This window comes from Pterocles gutturalis, unplaced genomic scaffold, assembly GCF_000699245.1.
Source record: "Pterocles gutturalis isolate BGI_N339 unplaced genomic scaffold, ASM69924v1 scaffold18045, whole genome shotgun sequence".
Taxonomy (NCBI): domain Eukaryota; kingdom Metazoa; phylum Chordata; class Aves; order Pterocliformes; family Pteroclidae; genus Pterocles; species Pterocles gutturalis.
Window position 1 is genome coordinate 23,715 of NW_010138629.1, and position 610 is coordinate 24,324.

Sequence of the window (610 nt, forward strand, 5' to 3'; positions counted from 1 at the left end):
AAAGGGGCCCGTGGCCGAACGGTCCCGTGGCTGCTCCAGCATCCCTGCAGCGGGGAGGTGCGGAGGGGGCAGGGGACATGCTGGTTGACACAGATGTTGGTTCAAGGGGACACCAGGCTCAGTGGTGCCCATCCCTGGTCCAAACATCCTGCAATCTGCACCTATGCCTGCTCACAAGGAGCAAGGAGGGACCACCTGGCTAAAGGCACTGCCTCAGCCCAGGGGCTGGGGATGGGCAAGTCAACCCTTATTTCAGTCCCTCCCCCCCTGTGCTGCATCCCTGAGCTGCTCGCAGACAGCGCGCACAGCCCGAAAAGCAGGGTGGGAGCAGTGCGGCCCCAGGAGCCCCCACCCCAGAGGGTGTCACTGCCCTCCAGCCATGCACAAAGCACCCCAGCACACCCCAGATGTGCAGTGGCTCAGAGAGGGACAGAGAACAAACCCCTGCCCCGGGGAAGCCAGCTCACCCTCCAGCATGATGATGGAGAAGTCCTGGGCCGTCTGGGACTTGCGGGTGGCGAAGCACTGGTAGGCTCCCGAGTGGCTCTTCTGCGCAGCCGTGATGAGGAGGGTCTCGTTGCTGATGCCCCGGATGGAGATGTAGTCATCC

The 610-nt window shown here is 63.6% G+C and overlaps 1 protein-coding gene across 1 annotated transcript in view; it reads right to left on the bottom strand.

Annotated features, from left to right (window-relative positions):
- Positions 1-606, bottom strand: part of DSCAML1 (Down syndrome cell adhesion molecule like 1) — a gene marked incomplete at both ends in the record, with an annotated part of 23,382 nt that extends 22,776 nt beyond the window's left edge. Inside the window, one exon of the mRNA XM_010083071.1 lies at positions 468-606. Within this exon, the coding sequence (XP_010081373.1) occupies positions 468-606 (139 nt within the window). The remainder of the gene's footprint in view (positions 1-467) is intronic.
- Between the last annotated feature and the right edge of the window lie 4 nt (positions 607-610).